The sequence below is a fragment of the Sesamum indicum genome, linkage group LG8 (assembly GCF_026168435.1).
Source record: "Sesamum indicum cultivar Baizhima isolate 11 linkage group LG8, ASM2616843v1, whole genome shotgun sequence".
Lineage (NCBI taxonomy): Eukaryota > Viridiplantae > Streptophyta > Magnoliopsida > Lamiales > Pedaliaceae > Sesamum > Sesamum indicum.
The window spans coordinates 31,153,458-31,175,067 of record NC_142664.1 but is presented as its reverse complement, the minus strand read 5'-3'; the positions used below and the strand labels follow the sequence as shown (position 1 = coordinate 31,175,067).

The following is a 21,610-nucleotide window of genomic DNA, read 5'->3' as shown; positions in this document are numbered from 1 at the left end:
ACTTTATGCACATGAAGGCCTTACTGAACACCACAAACTTTCATTGGGACATTTTATCATCATAAGGGCCTATAATTGTCTTGTATATTGGCACCTGCTACACTAGCAAAAAGGGCAGGCATGCACAAGTCTAAGTTCAATGCTTCTCCAAACAAGTATGCACCCTTTTTTCTATCTTCAATAGTCATGATCAAGACATGTTCTTGACATCAACAACTGAAGCAAAAGAATTGAAGGTTTTATGAGTGTTTTTTTGTTATGTGAACCATAGAATATACTATAGTATTAGTTCCAACTTGCGGTTCTCGTTGTTGGCTCCCTTAAGTGGTAGGACACAATGTCATGCTACAGACTAGTCAGAACCATGTGATTCTTCCTAATATCTTCCATTATAATTCTCAGAGCTCTCTTTTCTCAAGTCAAGACTCTCTACTTCCTCTCTGCATATATATATATATAAGTACTCTTCCTCCGAACCAACAACTCAATTCAAAATCTTCCCTTCTATTCCACCATATTTATAGTGTCAAAAGTTTAGCTTTCCTACCTCTGTTTTTGTCAACATGGGAATCAAGCTAACAGGAAAGAAGAAAACACGTCAAACTGATCATTCCTCCAAGAACGGTAGCTTTTCAACAACATGCATCGACGTGCCAAAAGGGCATTTAGCCGTGTATGTAGGCGAGTCCCACAGACGGTTCGTAGTCCCGATATCTTACCTAAACCACCCGTTGTTCCAGGAGCTGCTGCGGTGGGCGGAAGAAGAGTTTGGATACGATCATCCAACGGGAGGCCTCACAATCCCTTGCACTGAGGATTACTTTTTAAGTCTTACAGCTTTGCTCAACTCTTCTTCTTGATCATATATTACACTCAGCTGCTAGATTTAGTTGAAACCACTTCTGGCACATAATGTGCAACAGTAGTAGTAGTAGCAATAGTAGTAGTTGAGAGAGACGGCGAAATTAACAAGGGTGATGCTCTTGTGGGCTTTGTATTTAAAAAAGGGCAGCTGAGACAACAATCAAAGTAGCTGGTCTCTTCAGTTCTTTAATGCAGTCCATAGTCTGATCTCTCTTTCCTTTTTCCCATGTAAAGTTCTCTTCTATTACAACTTCAAATCCATCCGTGAATGTCTTTCCAACACAGTTTTCTCAATGTGTCTTGCAAACTTGAACACATTATCCATAAAATTATTCAAGTGATTAACTGTTGAGTTGAAAGAAATTTAGTCCCTAAACTTAATATGCATACAAGATTTACAAGCAGTGAAACAGACCTGTTCCATGCATGAAGACTCACACTGTGGAAGATATTAAAGTTGAAGAATTAGTCGTTTACTTACTATACCAAAAGTAGAAAACAACATGTTAGGAACCACGTGACATTCAACATGTACAAAAATTCCACCTATCAGGAAATTTTAGTTCAGATCGGGTTTGCTCGAATCTTAATCGATTATAAGACAAGTGCAATATTTGTATATAATTTAAAAAAAATAATTACCAACTACATACGCTTACTTTGTGATTGATTTGATTCGATCAAATAGATTTGTTTAAGAATTTTTTTCATAACTATATCTGTAACTTTCAGCAATAATTAATTGAATAAGACCATACCGTACCCGTTTTCAAACTGATTGCTTGCAGTATCTGGAATTGATTAACATTGTTAAATCAATTAATTATGTCAACTTGTACTTAAAAGGACATACATATATATATATATGTATGTGCACACAAAGATATTTTATATGTAGATAGAGGTGTGCATGTATGTGTGTAGTGTGTGAGGTATGGAGAGGGAGATTTAATTAAAAAGGTTGCTCAGAGAAAATGGCTCGTTTTACTTCATCGGAAACTGGAAAGGTCAATGATTGAATACTATAAATTACATGTATCTCTATAAATAGAGTGTGTGTTTGTGTGTATGTGCACGCGCACACACACACATTCGAAAAAACCAGTGGGCGTGGCGGTTGGTTTTTCTTGTGTGTAAAGGGGTGAGGGTGGGGGTGGGGGAAGGATGACTGCCCACAACTCAGCAACTCAATAATATGGAAGAAGATGCTATAAGATATCTCATTTTTCAGACAGAAATCAAGTACAGTAGAAGTTAATTAGGTTGTTTCAGTTACACAAAATATCTATATCATAAATTCCTCTATTTCTACATATTTAAATTCAACCAATCAGAGGAAAAATCAATCCAAGGATTAGAAAAAACATTTTGTATAAAGACAGATGGAAAAAATAAGACCACATATTCTTGTACTTGATATGCATTTACTAAACTGCCTACCGAAACACCATAAACATGTCTTGAATAGTATAAAATCATTGTAAGAAGGCATTTTGAGTGATGAACAGAAGAAGATCATTTTCTAACTTGAAACTTGTTCACGTATTCAAAGTGTGCTTGAATTGCTTACGCTTATTTTATTCTCCATCAAATCCTAATTTTAATATAGTAGATGAAAAAACAAAAAAAATTAGGACTATTAATTATAATTCGTATACTGAAAACTATGGGCACAGTGAGAGGAAATTGGACAGAAATTGATATATATGATCCCTGCAGACCTAAATAATGCATGCAGCTGTCCATACTTGTATGGAAGCCGAGCTGCAGCTTTGGCCCTACACCTACCGTATGGACCCTTCACTTGTCTCTGCACACTACTGAATCAACATACATAAATCATCTCCTCAACCAACACATGTATATATAAGTAACCAATCTGAAAACAAACACACATTCTTCATTCTTACAACAAATCATTTGAAAATTTCGTTTGTTGATCGATGGGGTTTAGATTAATCCATTCCGTGCTTCATCATGCTAAGCACGTGGGTCGGTATTCTCCTTCGTCTTCGTCTTCGTCTTCTTCGTGTGCGAGGAAAGTGGAGTGCGTGCCCAAGGGTCACTTGGCTGTATACGTTGGTGAGAATGCGAGTAAGATTAATCGGTTCGTCGTCCCAATCTCGTACTTGAAGCATCCTTTATTTCAGGACTTGTTGAGGAGTTCGGAGGAAGAGTATGGGTTCGATCATCCCATGGGAGGCTTGACCATCCCCTGCACTGAAAACGCGTTCAGGAGTGTAACGTCTTATCTGAATGGGTTGCAGTAGCAGGAACTTTTTTTTTTTAATTTATAAGATGAATATGATGATCAGTGTATTTATGTCCTTCAATTATTTCAATCCAATTTTGTACCTGTATGTATTCTTCTTTTATCAAGTGAAGTAGTACCTCCCAATTGGGAAATTTTTACACAAATCAAAGCACTCATGCATATACCAAATGAAACACACTTATCATATAACTGATCGTATTTTTTGAGTTATATATAACGATCACAAGTTAAGTGTATTGTACTTATCATATACTTGATTCATATTGTGATTAAATCTGATTTGGATTAGAATTTCCCCTCACAATTGTATTTGTATGAACACTTCTTTTATATTTTTTCTTCAAAAGAAAATAAAAATGTGTATTTTGGATGCCGAAAGACTATTATTGTCAAATAATTTCTCGAGATAATTGTACTTTAATCCCCTGAAATTTAATATAATTATAAATAAACCCTATATAGTTTAGAAAATTATATTTAATACTACTGACATTTGTTTTCATCAAACAAATTGATCCTCCCGTTAGACAAAATCCACAAATTTTACAGATATTGATAAAAAAATTGAAGAAAAATTCATACTTAGCCCTGATTGACTTATTACTACCTTATTGCAGGTCAAACAAATCTTTTCTAATCAAATTATCCTTTCATCTTCATACATGCTAATGCATGTGATGATTTACATTCACACAAGTTCCACAGCTTTTGATCCACTATCCTTATTCATCTTCATACACGTTAATGCATGTGATAAGGTACATTCACACAAGTTCCATAGCTTTTGATCCACTATCCCAATTATGATTGTCCTACCCTCAAAGGAGAAGGTATATTCACACAAGTTCCATAGCGTTTGATCCATTATCTCGATTATGATTTCCTAACCTCAAAGGAGAAGGTACATTTTCACCCTTACAAAAGTAATTTGATGGGACTGTTTTTACTTAATAAGTCAATAATTTTTTTTTATTTTTGTTAATATCAATAAATACTGTTAATTTTGAATGCAAACAAACATTAAAAATATTAGATACAATTTTTAAAATTATAAAGAATTTACATATAGTTATGCAAAACATTAGAGAAGAAAACGAGAATATCATATCTACATTTGCAGCGCTACCACATTTAAAAAATCCCAACATTTTTAGTAATTGAATGACTCTTTCGTCCTCTAAATTTGAAGACCATATCTTGACATGTTTTGTTCTTAATAAAACATAAATGTTGGATTGGGATGGGGGAATAGGTTAAGAAAGACATGCTTATATATAATTTAAGAATAGGATTACCCATTCCAGAAAAGAGAAAAAGAAGTAGCTCAATTATTGGACTAAATATGGGGCAGAATTTGCCAACAATTTACACCAAGATGAGTTGAAGATATAGCAAGTAAAATAAGGTTGTGTACAAACAAGGACATGTGCGCATGATCCCGTAGCATCAAAGTGAGAAGATCAAGAATCGTTATAAATTCTATCACCTGGATCCTCGCTAAATACAACATGGCCCAGAATGGAAAACACTGACCAACCTCAATTAAATAGTATTATCTGCATTTCAATAAATTCAGGAAGCCTGTCCTCCCCGCCACAACAGTTGCAATAAAAAGGTAAAATTAAAATTTATAAAATGAAAGCATGGATCACACACAGATTTTCATAATTCCAGAACAGACCATGTATATTTGAGTTAGGTGCCCTTCTTCTCAAGAAACCTGCAAGAAAAGCGGACCTCATTTCTATGATGCATGATAACATGGAAAGTACAAGTTGGGATCCTTAACCATGTGATGATGTATAGATAAGAGAAATATTTTTTGACTTTCATGACAGGAGCCATGTGCTTCTTGGTAATGTAGACCCCTTATTAGAATAAGAGCCTTGACCTCCAAATTCCAACTATATATACGTTATCTGTCTTCTACACTTTCCAGCAACAGCTAAAGGAAGTTCTACAGTGATCCAAGAATCACGCAGCATTCGAGCGTCCTAGTAGAAAAACCAACATCTATTTTTCCAACCCCAGAAACAAGCAATGGCTATTCGATTACCATCTTTGATTTCAAATGCTAAGCAATTCTACAAGCTTCAATCCCTTCTCCACAGAAATCAATCAGATGTGCCTAAGGGCCATCTTGCAGTTTACGTCGGAGAAATCCAGAGGAAAAGGTATGTGGTTCCGATATCATACCTGAATCACCCTTCATTTCAAGATTTGTTGCATCGAGCGGAGGAAGAATTTGGCTTCAATCATCCCATGGGAGGTCTCACAATTCCGTGCAGTGAGAATGCCTTCGTTGAGCTAACCTCAAGGATGCAGCTGTCGTGATGCAAGAAATCAACCAAAGTGGCAGGCTCAACAGTTTTGACAAATTGTATTGTGTTTTTTGTGTTCACACAGTAGCTGTAGGGTGTAGATTCATGTAGGCAGTCCTGCACTGATGTAAAATGAGAGATTACATACTTATACAAGATAAATTTTTGCCTTCTTCAGTTAAACAAAGCCCACTTGAAACTTTAACCAATGTTAGCATCATGCTACCTGCAAATTACTAGTTCTTGACATCCAAGCTCGCATAAAGTAACTTAAAAGACTCAAATACAAATTGAAACTACATAAAAATATCCATCAGTTTAATAACGAACAACAGAAATATTTAAATCCAACAGAATAGCATACATCCCCCTTACCCTGGAGCTTAGAGGGTCTCAGCAAATCATAGGTTTCACCCTTTCAGGTGCTCAACATGTTTGTGGATAGCTAAAAAAGTTCAGAATTCCGCATATTAAATAGATGAACATTGAGAAGGCAACATAGAATCGTACAATCGTTATTCAGACGAAGAGGGAATAATCCCAACTTTATCATCATGGACGAGTTGGATGTCAAGGTGGAAAAGTTTGTGTTTTTTTCACAGCCTAAGCATAAGAGATTCTATTCTGACTCTATCATTCTGGAATAGAAAATTTTTATGGATTCATCTGGACCAGCAGACTTGTAATTAAGTTCTTCAAGAAAATTGGCAACCAGAAAAATCCATGTAGTTGTTTCCAAATTTCGCATCATATCTATGCTTTGACTGAAGTAGGTGATCACCCAACTCCAGCCTTTTCCGACACAAACCAGCCCACCACCCCCACAGCAAAACCCAAAAAATTCGTATTTAGCAATTTGTTTTGCTGGGTAAAGAGAAATAGTTATATTTCCGAAATGTGAAACACTACCATCAATTGCAGAATAATATTATGTGTGTAAGCAATTATTTCACATTCCAAGTCCCGCACTTCCCACATAGAACGGTTTCTTGTATACACTTTAATGGCATCTACAAGTCTTGTAAAAGGTATCTACTGAGTTGCAGCTATGTACGAGGCAGAGATAAACATGGTATAAGATAAAAGGTACAAAAATATAAAAAAGAATGCACAGATCAGAAGGTATTCCCAGTATCAACCTATAGAGTATCCTTAATTAAATATGCGAAAGACATCAAAAAATTCCACCACATAAGAAAAAACATATTCAGTGGTCTTCCCAGAATTATTGTGTGCCACTTGCAATGCAACTTGCCTCGGCTTTTCAGAAATCCCTTCTCTGCATAAACCATCCCCTAACATCACATATATCATTAATACAAATTCCACCAAACAGATAACCTGTTTTCCTTTATACAACTTCCAGTTTTTGAGGCATCAGGCTTCAAAACAACCCACAATTTCCCTCTCAACAATGATGTCATGGGAACAAGTGGGGCTTCTGAACCATAGGCAATTGCATGGATAAAAAAATACAATACATATTATCTTAAGCTATATATATATACCTATATATGAGCAAAGCCATGTGAGGTTTATCAATCATTAGGCCCGTGTCAGTAGATTATTAATCCACTCTTGCCCTGATTTCACCCCCCAAGTTGGCCTGTTATTGGCAGCTAAACAATGCTATAAATACAAGTAAGAATCATCTTTCTGCTGCAACCTCAAGCAATTTCAACATCAATCAAAAGTGTTGTTCAGATCCCTCGAGAAATTTTGATTTCATTAAAAAAAAAAAAGAAAGAAAAGCTATGGGTTTCCATTTTCCATCCATGATTAACATCAACACCAAGCAAATTCAAAAATTTCAATCTCTTCTCGTGAGAAATCTATCAGATGTTCCTAAAGGTCACCTGGCAGTTTATGTTGGAGAATTTCAGAAGAGGAGATATGTAGTTCCAATATCGTACCTCAACCATCCTGCATTTCAAGATTTGTTACAGCAAGCAGAAGAAGAGTTTGGTTTCGATCATCCTATGGGTGGGCTGACATTTCCATGTAAGGAGGAAGCCTTCATCAACTTGACTACTCAGCTGAGTGTTTCATGAAGTAATGAGCAAAGTTCAGTGCTCACAATTTTGAAAACTGTGTGGTTTCCTCGATAATACTTGTGAACCCCTGTAGAGTAAAACTGATTGATTAATGTACCACCATTGAAGCATAGAGATATTCAGAATGATTCTTTTATATCTATATTTCAGCTAGATATTGTTCAGTACACCTGCCAGATCTGTTTCAGCCAGTTTCCACGGACTTGATCATTCTAAATATAAGGTTAGTAGCTAGCATGCACATCATCATATATACAGGCAAAATGTTCAAGCTTCTTTAGAATAAATTGAACTTCGAGTTCTGTACCTGAAGCAACCTGAATAAATGTTCAGAAATCAAAAGGCTTATTTCATTTGAAAAATCTCTACTTCCGATGAATTACAACATTCAAGTTCAGCTCTTTCTATGCTTATTTCATTTGAACAATCTAGACAATAGAGGACTTCGACGGCCCATAATCAAAATAGTATTGACTGGGGATTCATTATAGAAAAGAATCGCCCAGTCAACATGGCCATGACTTTGTCATATCTCACATATATTACAAATACGATCAATCAAACAGGTGCCGCCTCATATTTCTGGTGTTATCTACCCCTCCCATTTTGACTCACAAAATACCAGACAAATCAATCCTTAGTGATATATACTTCCAACTCTGACCATCTGAAAACCATCTGCAAGTTAATAGTTTGAGCAGCTACAGATAGCAAATCAAGGGTCTTCACCAAACATATCGACACTTTCAGAAAGAACTCATCCATTTCTTTCATCTTCGTTCTTTTAACTCAAATTTTGGTGCTGCTTCCTTGAAGACGCTTCCATCATGTCAAGGACTTTCCTCAGACTTCTGCATGGAAGACAGTTGAGCCATTATGTCGTCAACATGAATCTCCAACTTATGGCAGGGTCATATGACCTTTTAGGGGTAGGGAGTTAGGGTATCAATTATCAAGAAAACACATTCCTGTAAGACACCAATATATCTTAACCTTATTCCAGCGAGAAATGGACAGTTCTGATTTTACGTTGTTGACGGCTTATGCCTGAACCTAGATGTCTTATGGATGAGCTGAGATCTATTTTCTTTTCACGGTAAGGAGAACCAAGCTTTGGCTGGAACCACTTTCTTATGATAACACCATTTATTCGGATCTTTCCATATGATTCATTTCCTTGATAAGATAGTCCAAGTCTCCTCAACAGCGCTGCAACTGCTTGGCTTATCCTGGTGAGCAAATGGAACATTTTCAGTACATTTTGAATCTTATCAATGATTCTGAAAACAACTCACTCAAACTCGATAAGCAACAATTGAAGCGCTAAAAGTTAAACTATAATATGCATAAAGATTCTCATTGCACTTGTGAAGATGACATCTGTCTTTGGGAATTGACAGGGCAACTTCCAGGGATAGGTTTTGACATTACCTCCTTAAAGTAAGGCCAGTAACTTTTATCTGTTGGTGAGCCAGTATGTCTCCCCAAATTGAGTACAGCGGGTGTATGTCAGTTTAAGCTCAAATGGTTTTAGTTAAGGTTATCTGACTGAGAACCCCAGCTAATAGAAGTTAAATGCTGATTTTGGGGCATATATTGTTCTGTCTGAAATCGATTCTTTTCTGGAAGTAAAATCCACTTCCAATTGTTCAACTAGAAAAAATATTTACTCACATTTGTATCCTACCATAAGATGCCTAAGTTAACAAGAACTTTGTTGGACCTTTACAAAGTTCATACTCATGAAAGACTCCTCCGAGGGCTTCCAGGACCCCATACAGACAACAAGCACTGAAGCGTGTCTTGCAGCGGAAACCACCAAGCATCTTTTATACTTCATTTCAAGTAAAACTGTAAAAGGCCTTTGTCTCTATAGTCAACTAACAAACTTCTATCTAATTAGGAAACTTTGTTGAGCATGTAACCACACAATCACATCCATGCAAAGAAGCTTCCTTTTCAACTAGCAAAGAAGATTCTCTCACCTGCTCGCAATATTAATCATTTTCTCGCCTGCAGATGTCTGAATTTGTGCCTTTTCTATGGGCAGTAAAATGTGTACATTGGGCAACTTTGCACCTGCCCAAGATTCATAAGAAAGTGGTAAAACAGGGGAAAATAAAGAAAGAGTAGAAAATATAAAGTATCCATATAATTCAGACATCTCTAGTCTTTTGGAATGACTATGTTGCCATCGAATAGGGGTCAATAAAAAGATGAAGATATTTCAAGGTTCGCAAATTCATTAACTATTTTGTGCTGAATGCATTTACGGTCGGTAATAAGCACATACTACAAGGAAAAAGTCAAGTAAACCAGAAACGTGTTACATAATTAAGCAAAACAAAGAAGTGTAAGGTGCTACCAGCAGCCAAGCGATGCTTGAGACCTTTCAGAACCGTCAAGAAGTATACCTGACCAATAATTGCAAGGCATTTTAGAGAGATCATTGACTGCAGCATATAGATGTATAATAAGGCACTCAGTTTTATGTCTGTATGTGGGGTTGGGGAGAAATATAGAGGAATGAATACACTAGGTGGTAAACTGTTAATGTCGCAACCAACACCTTGGCTGGGCTGCATGATAACAATAATAGAAAATGATGCACATAAAAGATACGATTCACACAAAAAGGAAATACTTACGATCTAGTTTACACAACAATACTCTTAGGGAGCTATTAATGCACAATATTCTTGAGCTATAATAACATTTTCCAACTAGTATTTTTGTTAATGCGAAGGCTAAAGGAAGAGGCCCCAATATGACCTGGAAGAAGTCACTAGAAGGGAAATGTAACAGCATGACCAATCAAGATAGAGCAGAAACAGAGATCATCTAGGCCACTACAGTAAGATTAGTATGCTAATTGTTGCTGAAATGAAAATTACTGCTAAGAAAATGAGCTCACCTCAGCTGTGTGAACTTGAAAATTTCTCACATCAACAACAATTGGGCTTTCTTTCAAAGAGACAAATGGTATAACTCCAAGAGAAGCAGCCTCCTAAAAATTCAGAAAAGATGTGTAAAGTCGCTCATAATTTTCAAAGAGATAAAAGTTCTGAAAACTAAAGATTTTCATTAAGTTAAAACAAAAATGATGTTGTTTACGGACCTCCAGTAAAGAAAAAGCACGGGGATCATATTCACCAAATCCATCAATCAAGGAAAGGAGGTTTGCTCCTTTTGATGTATCAGTATTAAGTCCAAGATTTTCAATGAGTCTATTTCTTACAGATACATCATGAGGGAGCTTTAGGCAGCCTAAAACTTGAGAAAGTTCATCCTTTGTAGGTGCCGTACCGGCTACAATTGTTTCCCTGTACACCATTAAGGCCAAAGATGTCCTGTGGAAATATAGCCATCTCATAAACCATGTACTTTGTATTTTTATAGATGGAACATGCCAGTAATTTTTTCATTTTGTGATTGCTAGTAGTACAGTTGAATATATGAATCAGCCATTAAGATTATTGAGATAATAATTACATAATTAGTGTTCTCCAAATTCATTGAAGATTCCAACAATGAATTAGAATGTTAGCATTGCGCATTTGACTTCCAAGAGAAATAAATAAATATGCAGACATGAAGTCAATGATAAAAGAAAATATCACACAGAAAAATAAATGCTCCAAAGAGAAATCCAGACTCTTGCAAACAGTGTACATGGGTGTTACAGAAAAAGTAAGACTCAACATTCCATAAGTTCGCAAACAGCATGAACAGTTCACTATGTAGGAAAATAGACTCCTTAAAGATATTTACACTCCTAACAGCTCCTATTACTCTCCACTTGTCAATCCAAACAACAACAAGAATTACAAACTATTAAATTACTGATCTCCACATTCCGGTCTTGAGTTGAAGTCTAAGTATTGAAGGTGACAGGTTAGATTTCGATTTTATATCAAGTAACAAAAGTATAAAACTCATTAACCATCTGAATGGTTACAATACAAACACACACACACACACCAAGTGTTAGGTGTGAAAGGGAAAGGAAAGGAAAAACACACTTAAGAATATAATCTACCAGTAATTCATTGCCGACATTTCAATACAGCCAAACAAAACATTTTCATTTTGTGAAAAAGATCCACAAGGGGGGAATGGGAGTACTTCACATGCTTGCCATAGAAACAATTCAGTAATTGATATAGCAAAATTAATTTCTATGACATACTATATCTGTTCTTAAATGCACCATATCACTACTCAACAAGACTTAATGGTCTTTTCCACTGAAAAACAATGTGTGCCAGAAAGAATAATTACTATATTTCCCCCAGGAAGTGATAAATAACAGCAAGAACTATATGAAGGGTAAGAATCCCTACCATTTACTATTAAGCTGAACTTGCCCAAAGGTGAAAGATAGTACAGGCTCACCAAGTGTACAAGCTGCTTGGAATCTTCGTAAGCACATAGCTTTTGGAAAAATGAAAACTTGATCAGTAACTTGATGAAGTCAAAAAACATTAATCCACACATAAGAAGAAAAGCATTACCTTATAAAATATACAACATTTGTCCAGAGTTCAACATTTCATATTATTTTCCTTTTTATTCTTAGTAATGGTTCGGTCATGTGGAAGGGTGTAACTAAGGTTGATGGGGTGTCTGAAGCCTAAATTTGCTAAAAAAAGTAAAGCATATTCCATTTTTGTTACGGAATCTAACATCATAAGTATTTTAATCATTTAACCGTTTTTAACTAACACAGTGGCAGCAGAGGAAGATGAGAGAAGGATTTTACATGGCAATAAAATTACCACATCATACAATTACTTAGTCATTCAAGCATTCAGATAAATGTAAAACTACAGTTGATGAAAGAACTGATACATGGCTTGTATAAATTTCAGGTTCCTATAAATTCCTTAAAAATTACAATTGAGTAAAAGATACAACATACTAGCATAACCGACGCCAAATTATATAAATCATTTCTCCAGGAGTCCTTAAGCATAATAACAGTCTCAGAGAATAAAGATAATGGAAACCTATTAATCTCACCTAAGAGGCACCGGCACATCACAAGGTTAGGATTAACACCATCCTTTTTTGCTTGAGAAATAAGCATGAGGCCAGCTTCTAGATCATCCTTTCTGGAAGAGATGAAAAGATTATACGCATATTATCACACTGTTCTAGGTTGAAGCAAAGAGTAAATTAATTCTACTATATAAACAGAGGTAATTACTTTTCACTTGCCACTAATAGGATGGAGTAAGTTATGGTATTTGGGCATAAGCCAATGCCCTTCATTTCAGATAAAGCTTCCATGGCCTTCTGCAGTTGATCCGAATCACCTACAGGTCCATTTGCATAAGTGATTTCTCTCACACCATCAATATAATACCGCATAAATGAGGTAAACAAAATATAATTCTAAAGTTTGATGTGAAAGATATTTCTTCCACACAAAGGTTATAGTATACATTTGGTCAGTGTAAAGGTAAAGAGATTAATTTTTGCTAGATATTTCTAACCACAGTCCCCTGCGGTTGAGGATAACAAGGCAAGGATGCCTCATGGCAGTCCATTAAATGCTCTCGAAGTTCTGGCACCACATTGCAATATAAATAGATCCAAGCTAGTCCTTTTTGTTCTCTGATACTTCTTTCTTAGTTAGTTGCTTGTCTCAGAAGTATCAGACTGATTCATCAGTCATATATCCACAATTGCAAACAATATCAACCAATTTCCATTTACTTCCTTATTTTGTTCAGCATAAAAGGAGTTAGATATGGTAATGTGGACAGAGAGAACTTCACAAAAGAATCAGACACATAGGTCATCAAGAATATAAAAGATGTAAATAAAATGCACTTGAAAGAAACTAACATCCAGAGCCAGGAGTACACCATCAAAAACATGTTGGCCGGAGAGCTATCAATATAAGCATTAAACATTGGTTAATTACACTTAGACCCTCTCCAAAGTGGCATAATTACAGTTTATCCATTCTAATTTTGAATAAAACTTGCACCTAAACCCCTCTAAAAATGCTCGGTTTGTAAACCTAAAAGGGAACTGGTGAGAATTTTTATTTTACCATCAATTTAAAAAATTTAAAAAGTAATTAAATAATTAATTTATTAAATGACCAATATGCCCCAGAGAATGTATTTGTAGTGTTTATATTGAGGGAAGGAAGAATTTGTTATCTTTATACAGCTGAAGTGGAGTCTTTGTAGGATTTTATATTTCCATCCATAATACTAGAGAAATTGTCCGAACAAGATATTTTTTATGCTGTAGATGCAAGAAAGATCACAACCTCACTCCATCACTCCATACAGAAAGACAAAAAAAACACCAAAATAAACTCATTTCTTCCATCTCCAACTACTATAATTCCATAATAGTATCTTAGTGCTTCAACACATGTAACAGTGGTTTGTTAAAAGGCTGGCTGGATAACTTACATAACGCAGTTATCAGGGCATTCATCATGGACACTGTCGGCTTCAAATTCAAGCTCTTAATGCTCTCATACAGCTCCACTGCCTTCTGCCAGTCTCTAGCCTAAAATATTCAGCAGATAAGTTATGACATCCCAATTCCACCAGACAAGCTGCTGGAGATATTATGCACACAGGGCTTAGAAGACACAAAACTATTCCAAGCATGGAAAATGCTAGCATAGAGGAATGAACTTTTAGAAATGCCAAAAGAACAAGATAAAGCAGTTATCTTAGTTCCATAACTTATATTTATTGTCAGCATACAAGAAGCTATAGAAACCAAGGCAATACCATAAATCACATTATTTCTTAATCAAAATGCTTAAAATAGAGTTGGCTTGCTTTTTGTACACTAAAACAACCGGACTGATACTAGTTTTCAAGAAAAAAGTAGGCTAACACGGTAAAGTTCTGCAATTTGACAATTTTTACTATCAAAATCCAGAAGAAAATCCAAGAATAGAATTATGGGACAAAGCTATTTCATTTCAAGGTAAAATGCACAACCCATCTACTAAGAAACTCTAAGACTTATACCCTACTTATCATATGGAAAATCATGTAAGAAGGCTTCGAGAAGTACTCCATACCTTGCTACAGGCTCCCATCAAGGAGCTATATGATATGGTTCCAACATGCATTCCTTTAGCCCTAGCTTCTTGTAGAATTTCAAATGCAGCATCCACTTTTCCAGCGTGCCCCGCAACATCTATCAATGCGCTAATAAACATCTGGATTGAGAAAGGAAAACAAAGTAAGATAAGACATTAGATTAACATGTCATCATGAATGAACACTGTTATCAATTTAGAAGAGCTACTACCTTCTCAAACTATGTCTCATAACCTCAAATTTGTAAATGATAAACGAACAAAATGTAAAAGGGATAGCAGATATTATAAGAGTCTACTCGTGCAGTGAGTGATAACTTTTTTATCATGTCATCATAGAATTTAAAAGAGGTACCTCATCAGGAGCGACGCCTTTTTTTATCATGTCATCATAGACACTGCAAGCAAACTCCCAATCACCATGATGACTGCAGCTATTTACAGCAATAGTGTAAAGCTCTGCAGTGCCGCGGATGTCATACTCATGAATCATATTGTAGACCTCTCTCGCCCGGTCAACCTAAAAAAGGTTCCATAGTCCCAGTTAAGTTGCCACGAAAGAAAGCAAGATAACGACCCAAAATCTAATAGATAATGGTTTCAAACGGAGCTAGATAAAACACCTGATCAGCACTAGCACAAGCCTTCATCAGAGCACCAATAGTGACATGATCAGGGTCTATAGGTTGTAACTCTGCCCTCATTTCAGCTAACACATCAAATGCGCGGTCCACTGCTCCTGATTGACCACATGCAGTGATAAGCGCATTGAAAACTACTCTGTCTGGCTTCACATCCTACTACATACAAGCAATTGCATGTTAGACATGTATGGGGGAAATGTGCGAAATAACTTGGTAGCATTTGAATTTGAGATGAGAAATGCGTTGCTAGCTTATATGTAGGGAAGAGAGAAGATCAAATCCAAAGTACAATATGACCTTTGATCTGAGTATTCCATAGGCACCAAAAGCCTTAGCAACTTGCCCAGCTTTTGCACAACCATCAATCAGTGCGCCGTATGTGTGAACATTTGGCTGAACTCCGGCATTGACCATGTCATGGAAAACCTAGAATTTAAAAGGTGCATTAAATCTTTACCATCAGTATGTAGACATAGAGGGTAATTTTAGATTAGGAACTACAATGCAGCACATATTTTATGAGGCAGAGGAATCCAATATATAAACTATAAAAAATAATCAAAATTGAGTTGATTATCGTATCTATTATTTCTGAAATAATGTAAAAAAGCAGATGCAACACCATGTGGCTGTATCACTCTTAATTGCATCTACCTTGAACATTGTATCCACTTTTCCACTTTTAGCACAAGTTGATATCAAAGTGGTGTAAAGTTTGCAGTCAGCACGAAATCCAGCCTCCTGAACATGTTGCAGAACTTGAAAAGCACCTTGTGTAAAAGACAACTGGGTGAGTAAATCTGAAGTACTACATTGAATTCAACCAGCATGTGTATAGGCGCCCTCTAGTCTTAGCAAGAGAGAGAGAGAGAAAGAGTACCTTCTGAGTCTTGAGAACTAGCACAAACAGACATAAGCATATTGAATGTACTCAGGGTTGGATTTGGAATAAGCTTAGTGAAGCGGAATGCCTCCTTAACAGCCTTTTGATTTTTACAGACATCGAAGAACCTCACATGATAAACCTGAAGCCATGACATTCAACAAGTAGATAATACTATTAATGGGCATCATGCTGGTGGGTAATTAACAAAATGCAAGCTCACCTTATCCATATCCAGCAAACCTTTTTCTTCCAAATCTTCAAGCAATTCTATGCAGTCATTTAACCTGGGATCAAGAAACTACAGATAGGTAAGATTGATACCAATATATGAAAATATTTTTCAGACATATAGATTAGATGATTACTGGATGTTGGTCACAATAACGGGCAATATCTCATGGTAGTTCCCTTTGTCATCATTACTACATTCTTACTATGCCAAGACTAACATGCAAAATATAGGTAATTCCTTAAGGCCATTGTAGCTTGTCCAATGCTTCTAGGACAGATAATTAAGTTAGATCAGACTAGTAACTTGGAACAAGACAAATTGTTCATGGAAGACTGTCATATTAGTGATTAAAAGGAATTACCTGCCTTCCCTCAACAGTTGGTTGTAAACACGCAATTGCCATAAAGGATTGTGCTTGTCATTGTCATTCTTTTCCTTGGGATAAGAAGATGAGGACAAGTTTTTATGTCTATCTGGACCAAAAATATTTTTGCCCTTCTTCCTTAACTCTTTCCTATTTCTCGAGTCCTGCTGCTGGCAGAGAAAGCCTTTTCTCTGATACTCAGGGGGCCTTTCCTCTTCAAACTTGCCTGGAAAATTGAAAATCTTTTGTGTCGGATAATCATAAACCGGGAAATTAATTAATATCCAGACACTCCTGTAATTATAAAGAAACAATAACACATCTAAATGATGACCTATAGATAAGATAACATTGCGTGCAGTAAGATTGGATCCTTCAGCCAAAGAATCGTTCAAGAGTGACGAACAGTTGCCATTCTTCTGAAGATTAGCATAAGATGACAATGGTTCCAGATTATCTAACTTCTCCAAAGAGGCCAAATTAATTGTGTGCAGCTCTTCGCGTTCAGAGTCTCTGAAAATAAGGTTAGAGTAGTTCATATCACCCTCTTCGAGAAGTTCAAGTTTTAGGCTACCAAGTTGAGCTGTTTCTTCCTGTATGTGATTTGCTGAAGAAGGCGCAGCACCCAAGTTTGTCTGCATTACTGGAACTGACCATTCAGAATCAACTGAATTAGGGTTTTCATGTTCACAAATTTTGTCAAGTTTTAGGCTACCAAGTTGAGCTGTTTCTTCCTGTATGTGATTTACTGAAGAAGGCACAGCGCCCAAATTTGCCTGCATTACTGGGACTGACCATTCAGAATCAGCTGAATTAGGGTTTTCATGTTCACGAATTTCGTCAAGTTTTAGGCTACCAAGTTGAGCCATTTCTTCCTGTATGTGATTTTCTGAAGGAGGCGCAGCACCGAAATTTATCTGAATTTCTGGAACCAACCATTCAGAATCAACTGAATTAGGATTTTCATGTTCAGAAACTTCTTTGATGAAAGAGGGAACGTTGTATTTGGAGGATATAGAAGCCATAGATGATATTTCCAAAATTTCAGATGTTTGGGAGGCTAAATTATCATGAACACATGAAGCAACCATGTCAGACTGAGACTGAGATGCCTCTGCAATGAGGATTCCTCTGGGAATGACATCTGTTTCCCTAAACTTGATTTCCGCCTCCATATCCTTATCTGCTTGATTGCTTTCTCTAGTTTCTTTCATAAAATCATTGCTCCCATCAACAGCTTCTATCTTCCTTAAATCTACACGATTTGAATCTGTAAGAATCCAGCTCATCATACTTCTTATGTGTTGAGATACTGCTAGAGTTAGCCTTCCTGACATCTATCAATTGTGATAGACAATTAGAAAATGGCTTTGGCTGATTGAACATAAGAAATAAATAGCAGTAACTTCCTACCATATCTGCAACCCAGTGATTATGGAACAATCTTCAACTGAAAGGTTATTTTCTTATATTAACAGTGATAACATTCTGCTTGACATAGAGACCACATGTAAAACTGAACTAGAGTAGATACAATCAAATCAAAATAACATAGGCTGTGTGACTTTGTCCCTCTACAGATTTAAGATTCATATCAAGTTTTAACTTATGGAATAAGCTCCCACTAAAAAATGTAATTAATCAATTAACATAACCTATTCCTGAAACAAAAAACTTGAATATGCTACGTTTATTTTTCAGAATTATAACCGTGAAACTACGCCAATATTTCATAGACCTTGACGTGGGGTTAACTTGACCATCACACACGTCCTAGCCCTCTTGAGAGGCGCACCAGGAAAAGCCCCCTTAGGGAGAGGGGAGCCTTAGCACCTATATCATTGGTCTTCATTGGATGTGGAATTCCAGTAACACATTCAGCGACACAGACATAACATGAATGCTCGTTGAACGTCTGTGAGTGTGTGTTTGTGCATAGTTACATGGAAACAATGGGCCTCTTTTCCAAAGATCAGTGGATCACAGAAACTGATCTAAGCTAGCTCAACTCACACCAAAATTTAGAATACTGTACCAAAAAATTGACAGAATATCACAATTCTGGGTTACCTGCTTGACATTAAATTGCTTTCTTGAGTAAGTAAAATACACAACAGTGATAGCAGAAACCGCGGCAAAAGCAGCGACGACGACAAGCATCTGCTGCGATTCAAGCGTGGCTTTGAAGAGAAACTTGTAGTAATAAGGCTGAGATTGCAGCCGTAGTTTCTTGCATCTCCTTCGCGGCAGCCGGAGATTGTGGCCACAGCCGAGGAATTCACTGCGCAGGAGACTAACGGGGCGAGTGGAGAGAGGCCAAGAAACCGGAGCCCGCGTAGTCAAGGAGAATGCTTGGGGTTTCAGAGAGAAACTCGACTCCATTGATTTTAGTGAGTGTGGTTTGTGCGATGAGGATAGAGTGCAAGTGGAGGAGAGGACAGTGTCAGGAGGTTATGAACAGACGTTAGTAACGAGATTATGCTGACGTATTTGAAGTTCTCTCCTATCCTCTATCCTCTATCCTCCTATTCTTTGCGACAGACACTTCTCGCTCCTCGTTGTGTTGGCAACTACTTCTCTATCTCCTGCTACTCACCAACTTAACATGTTTAAAATAAACATATTTATTAAGTATCACCACCTTATAATAATTACATTTTTAGATAATATCCTTAGTTTTTACTTTTTTGTTTTTCAAAAATAACTATATTTTTAAGTAATTAGTTATGATAATAATTTTATTTTTATTCTTATTAGAAATGTCAAAGTTTTAGTTGAAATCTACATTATAACGAGTTCCACTAAAATTTATCGTAATTATAAATACTCATTATTTATTAAAAAATTAAAAACACCCACCGGGATTAATAACTGCCTACCAAATGCTCCAATTATGAACTGCTATCAGGAGTATTTTTTAGACGCTCGTCAATTTTGAAAAATATTTATATTTTTTAAAAAATAAGAGAGTATTTATAATTTTAGTAAATTTGAAGGTCACTAAATTTTAACTCACCACTTGGGCCACCCTTATATTGGACTAATAATTTGTTTGGTCTTCTCATGTGGTGTGTAACATAAAACAAGGCCCAATACCACAGGAGCAGTACCTACTAAAGCGTGGGCCGCGGTGTTAAACACTAATAAGCACGTTTTGATTTTTCAAAAAAAGAAAATTTAATTATAACTAATGATAGATCGAAACACACTCGACATTTGTGTATAATTTATATTTTTATCGCATTTGTCTATTTAAGTATAATATAGAAAAGATAAAATGGATAGTATAGATTGTAATTGATAAAAACAATTCAATTCGAACAGTACAATAATGGAACATTATCAATGTGGTTAATTAATCAAGTAGATAATTGTTTGTGGAACAAATAAGTATCAATAAGGGTACTTGGTCGATCTATATTTATTTATTTATTTTTTAAGTAAGAGCAATAAATTTTTAATTAATTAAAATAAAATGATTACAAATATAATCAGTATGTGTATGTTATTTTTTTTATTTATTTTAAAATTATCAATTAATTTAAAAAAATATATATAGATTACGTACTGAATAGTATGATTACTATACAAAAAAAAAAAATGAATTGAAAAAAAGGTTGGATGCAAATAGTGGGTGTAAATCATATTTAACTGAAAGTCGGATTTTGACATATTTATTGGACGACAAAAAGATCTGAACAGGAAATGTTAAAATTCAGCCTCGCATTATGACAAAAACGAATTCATAATATTTGGGGTAATGATTGAGGAAATGAGGATCCATGTGGACGACATGGGTCCATCTGTCATAATTATGTCAGAAAACACTTCAAATTGCATTTTCCACGCAATATTAATTTTAAGGCATGCGTGTTTGCTGTAGTACAAGTATATAAGGTTGCATAAACCTCTCTGGTGTTTAATTTTTTAGTTATAAATTATAAGACCGCGACGATGAGGTCACCACTCGCTGTCGCCACTAATTTTGGAGATGGAGGTCTCGTAGACGACCCCCATCGCCCAGATCAATGGAAGACAATAGTTTTTCTTTTTCTTTTTTAAGTTTTTTATTTTATATAAAATTTGAAAACAAATGTGAATTTGAAAATTTTATTTTTTGAAAATAAAAGTAAAAATAATTTAATTTTTTAAAATTTAAAAATAATATTCTTAAAATATGATAATTGTAATTAAATATTATTTATAAATAATATAACTTAAAATAAGTTATATACTTTTTTAGTATTTGATATTTTTTTGATTTAAGTTAAATAATAATTTAATTTTGTTATTAATATATTTGTTATGATCAATTTTTATTTATATTCATATAAACATTTAAACTTGAAAAATTAATTTTAATATATTAAATTTTGTATTGTGATTTGTTAATTTAGAATTTAACTAAAAATTATATATATTTTAGGTATTTTAAACATTTCTATTCAAATATTCAGTATAACAATAGTACTCTAATTACCCAAAAAAAAAACAAGAATTAGAATTGTAAAATATTTTAATTTTGACTTTATAATCTAACTTCAGCCTAAAAAAAAAATGCTATATTCATATAAATTTTTTAATAATAATTTATTCAACTGAATAGCTAAAATTACTGCAAAAGAGAATTCTATTGTCGTATAATTTTGAAATATTTAAATTTATCATTTAACTCATTTATTTCTTTTAATAAAATTGGATCACAATAATAATTTCAATATTTTTATTCAATTTATTAAAATACCCTCAAACTTCTTCAATTCTTATCACTTTTATAATTTTATAGCTATTAATTCATGATTGGTAATCAACTTATCAATAAAAATATTAATTTTATGTAATTTTTAAATATTTTTATACACACATTGAATGTGTTGTGAATT

At 35.1% G+C, this 21,610-nt stretch overlaps 5 protein-coding genes across 7 annotated transcripts; 4 read left to right on the top strand and 1 right to left on the bottom strand.

Annotated features, from left to right (window-relative positions):
• Window positions 1-427: 427 nt before the first annotated feature.
• Window positions 428-1,144, top strand: LOC148787375 (auxin-induced protein 15A-like). Its single transcript, XM_088883854.1, has one exon. It carries the CDS (start codon window positions 564-566, stop codon window positions 858-860), a length of 297 nt encoding a protein of 98 aa, XP_088739980.1. The 5' UTR covers window positions 428-563; the 3' UTR covers window positions 861-1,144.
• A 1,543-nt stretch (window positions 1,145-2,687) lies between these two features.
• Window positions 2,688-3,307, top strand: LOC105169912 (auxin-induced protein 15A). Its single transcript, XM_011090466.3, has one exon. The coding sequence runs from the start codon at window positions 2,808-2,810 to the stop codon at window positions 3,132-3,134; it is 327 nt and encodes a 108-aa protein (XP_011088768.1). The 5' UTR covers window positions 2,688-2,807; the 3' UTR covers window positions 3,135-3,307.
• Window positions 3,308-5,072: 1,765 nt separating this feature from the next.
• Window positions 5,073-5,637, top strand: LOC105169723 (auxin-responsive protein SAUR21-like). Its single transcript, XM_011090217.3, has one exon. The coding sequence runs from the start codon at window positions 5,180-5,182 to the stop codon at window positions 5,471-5,473; it is 294 nt and encodes a 97-aa protein (XP_011088519.1). The 5' UTR covers window positions 5,073-5,179; the 3' UTR covers window positions 5,474-5,637.
• A 1,567-nt stretch (window positions 5,638-7,204) lies between these two features.
• LOC148787374 (auxin-responsive protein SAUR21-like) lies at window positions 7,205-7,516 on the top strand. Its single transcript, XM_088884176.1, has one exon. It carries the CDS (start codon window positions 7,215-7,217, stop codon window positions 7,509-7,511), a length of 297 nt encoding a protein of 98 aa, XP_088740302.1. The 5' UTR covers window positions 7,205-7,214; the 3' UTR covers window positions 7,512-7,516.
• A 324-nt stretch (window positions 7,517-7,840) lies between these two features.
• On the bottom strand, window positions 7,841-19,311 carry MRL1 (Pentatricopeptide repeat (PPR) superfamily protein). 3 transcript variants are annotated; one of them, XM_020696005.2, is made up of 20 exons: window positions 18,798-19,311; window positions 17,062-18,064; window positions 16,725-16,953; window positions 16,352-16,415; window positions 16,126-16,270; window positions 15,900-16,015; window positions 15,543-15,671; window positions 15,225-15,398; window positions 14,957-15,121; window positions 14,581-14,721; window positions 13,952-14,051; window positions 12,724-12,832; window positions 12,537-12,628; window positions 11,858-11,948; window positions 10,633-10,864; window positions 10,429-10,521; window positions 9,880-9,928; window positions 9,500-9,593; window positions 8,508-8,743; window positions 7,841-8,365 (listed from the first exon to the last, which is right to left on the bottom strand). In XM_020696005.2, the coding sequence occupies exons 1-19, from the start codon at window positions 19,107-19,109 to the stop codon at window positions 8,509-8,511; spliced, it is 3,573 nt and encodes a 1,190-aa protein (XP_020551664.1). In that variant the 5' UTR covers window positions 19,110-19,311; the 3' UTR covers window positions 7,841-8,365; window position 8,508. The 3 variants fall into 3 exon arrangements, 2 of the variants coding, with proteins under 2 accessions (XP_020551664.1, XP_020551665.1); XM_020696006.2 differs by having other exon boundaries at window positions 7,841-8,362; XR_016066968.1 differs by lacking the exons at window positions 7,841-8,365; window positions 9,880-9,928 and having other exon boundaries at window positions 8,603-8,743.
• Window positions 19,312-21,610: the final 2,299 nt, after the last annotated feature.

What these genes read in the sequence shown, in the direction of transcription:
- LOC105169723 (XM_011090217.3), top strand. Translation starts at nt 5,180, where the DNA reads ATGGCTATTCGATTACCATCTTTGATTTCAAATGCTAAGCAATTCTAC.
- LOC148787375 (XM_088883854.1), top strand. Translation starts at nt 564, where the DNA reads ATGGGAATCAAGCTAACAGGAAAGAAGAAAACACGTCAAACTGATCAT.
- LOC148787374 (XM_088884176.1), top strand. Translation starts at nt 7,215, where the DNA reads ATGGGTTTCCATTTTCCATCCATGATTAACATCAACACCAAGCAAATT.
- MRL1 (XM_020696005.2), bottom strand. Translation starts at nt 19,109, where the DNA reads ATGGAGTCGAGTTTCTCTCTGAAACCCCAAGCATTCTCCTTGACTACG. An exon ending in AGCAATTTAATGTCAAGCAG is followed by an intron (nt 18,065 to 18,797) that starts GTAACCCAGAAT and finishes CACAATTGATAG; the next exon opens with ATGTCAGGAAGGCTAACTCT. An exon ending in GATGTGCCGGTGCCTCTTAG is followed by an intron (nt 11,949 to 12,536) that starts GTGAGATTAATA and finishes TTTTTCCAAAAG; the next exon opens with CTATGTGCTTACGAAGATTC.
- LOC105169912 (XM_011090466.3), top strand. Translation starts at nt 2,808, where the DNA reads ATGGGGTTTAGATTAATCCATTCCGTGCTTCATCATGCTAAGCACGTG.